The sequence below is a fragment of the Gracilinanus agilis genome, unplaced genomic scaffold, assembly GCF_016433145.1.
Source record: "Gracilinanus agilis isolate LMUSP501 unplaced genomic scaffold, AgileGrace unplaced_scaffold39824, whole genome shotgun sequence".
Classification (NCBI taxonomy): Eukaryota; Metazoa; Chordata; class Mammalia; order Didelphimorphia; family Didelphidae; genus Gracilinanus; species Gracilinanus agilis.
In genome coordinates this window covers 4413-6557 of record NW_025373383.1, presented here as the reverse complement: position 1 = coordinate 6557, position 2145 = coordinate 4413, and the positions used below count along the sequence as shown (strand labels likewise).

At 48.4% G+C, this 2145-nt stretch overlaps 1 protein-coding gene across 1 annotated transcript; it reads right to left on the bottom strand.

The window, feature by feature from the left end:
• Window positions 1-33: 33 nt before the first annotated feature.
• LOC123255139 (glucose-fructose oxidoreductase domain-containing protein 1) lies at window positions 34-1591 on the bottom strand. The gene has a single exon (XM_044683989.1). The coding sequence runs from the start codon at window positions 1532-1534 to the stop codon at window positions 671-673; it is 864 nt and encodes a 287-aa protein (XP_044539924.1). The 5' UTR covers window positions 1535-1591; the 3' UTR covers window positions 34-670.
• Between the last annotated feature and the right edge of the window lie 554 nt (window positions 1592-2145).

Genomic DNA, 2145 nt, shown 5'->3' with positions numbered 1-2145 from the left:
TCTCTCTCTCTCTCTCTCTCACACACACACACACACACACACACACACACACCCCATGAACTCACACTCATTCTGCTTATCCTTTTACTCTAGAGAAAATGGATGTAGATAAAGGTGGGAGATTGCAGGACCACATGGTGCCAGGATTGAGCATGGGGAAGGAAGTTCATTCATGCCAGCAGCAAACAGAGCTAACCATTGAATGCAGCCTGATCTAAGAGCACCATGTGGCTGGGGAGGAAAACTGGGAGGGATGTATATGTGGGATGTAGAGCCACATGTAGAGAAAAGTGATATAGAGAGAGGGCAGAGAAGGATTTAAAAAAAGTGGGGGGGAAAGCCCTCTCTCTTTCACAGTAAATGCAAAAGAGGCAGCAAAACCACATAGGAATTTCCACTGAGAACTCAGCCAGCTAATACTACTGGCTGCTGACCAGACGTGTGCAGCTCAGAGGACTCTGAATCCTCATGTGGTTAGTTCATGCCCACAAAGAATCCTTTTTGGGGTCCACTCCTCACAAATTCTTAAGTTTTCTTTTTTACAGCAAAGGAGTTTCATTTCCTCCACCCATCCCCAAAGCATTCAGCTACATTCTTTCCCCACCTCCCCAAAGTCACTGTCCCACAGTCATCCCCAAATTTCCTATATCACCCCTGTCCCTAACCCATGCTAGCAATATAGAGACATCCTGCTCCTGCGCATGGCCTCGCTAATCAGGTAGGCAGGGCTCAGTTCTGGCTCCTCAGTCATGATGGTAATGTTCTGCCACTCCCCTGTTTGGCTAGACCTTTTGATGGTGTCTACCACACATAGGGCATAGAGGCAGTCGTCAAAGGTGGCGGCCATGGTGAGGGGCCGCCCATCCCAGGTCCGTCGGTCTTCCTGGTCCTGGAAAGCCTGCCGCACTGCCTGCATCATTTTGATGGTACCCCGCAGGTACGGTGAGGGGATGTCACTAAAGGCTTTCTCTGGCAGCAGGGAGTTGCTGACGGGAGTGGCATCCTGGAGCAGGAGTTCCTGCTGTGGGGCACTGTTCCTCTGGCCATAGAGATCTGTGCCAGCTGCCATCAGCCGCCCAGCAGAACCCACCACAATTATGTCCTGCTTGAATTCCCCTGGCACATTAAAATTGAGGGTCACAGTGCAGCACACGCCACCCTCCAACACCATCTGGAAGGTACAGAAGTCGTCGCTGGTGATCTGGCGGATGCCCTTGATGTGGTCTGTCTGCTTCACAAAAGTCTTGAGCAGCCCGTGGACTTTCACTGCCTTCTGGCTGGTGAGGAAGGTCAGTAGGTCAATAATATAGGTGCCCACAGAGTGCAGGCCCCCACCTCCCATCAGGTCATCACAACTCCAGTTGTACTTCTTGCCCAGGAGGCTCCCACTGTGCACCTGCACCTCACACACCAGCAGGTCCCCTACATAACCTTCCTGAATGAGCTGCTTCATGCGCACAAAAGCAGGCAGGAAGCGCAGGACGTTGCCCATGATGCTCATGAGTTTGGGGTAGTAGTGAGCAGCTGACATCATCCGGAAGGCATCCAGGGGTGTAGCTGTCCGGTCACAGATGACATTCTTCCCGATACCTTTGAGGAAGAAAAGAGAATGCAAGAGGTCATAGGTATCCTGGGAGATGAGGAATATATTAACCCTGCGGTCACCCTGAAGTTATTGTTGGACCAGGGAGAAGAACGTCTCAGGTGACTTTACAAGATGTTCTCATGATTATAAAGGGATGAATGTAAAGAGGATGTTTTTAAAGGACTTCATCATCTGGGCTAGTTCTTCAATTGTTTATTTGACAATTCCAGTTAGTATCCACCAATATTTGCTTATTCTCCTTTTGAAGTTCTTTATGACTGGTGAGTTCACTTATTCTATAGGTCAGGCTATCAGGCGCTATGGTTAAGAGTCTCCTCATTCCCTTAAATATGACAAGGCAAAGGGGTGGGGAAGGAGGTTTTTAGTAAATCATGAGAAATCAACTTTTCCTAAGTTTGGGAACTTCTCCCATCCATAGAACCTGTTTAACACTTCTTTAACTCTGTAGGTAAGTCTTGGAGAATAGTCTGAGGTTGGCTAAATGATTTGCTAGTGGTGATATAGCTAGTAAGTTCAATTATAGGTCTTAATCATTCTAT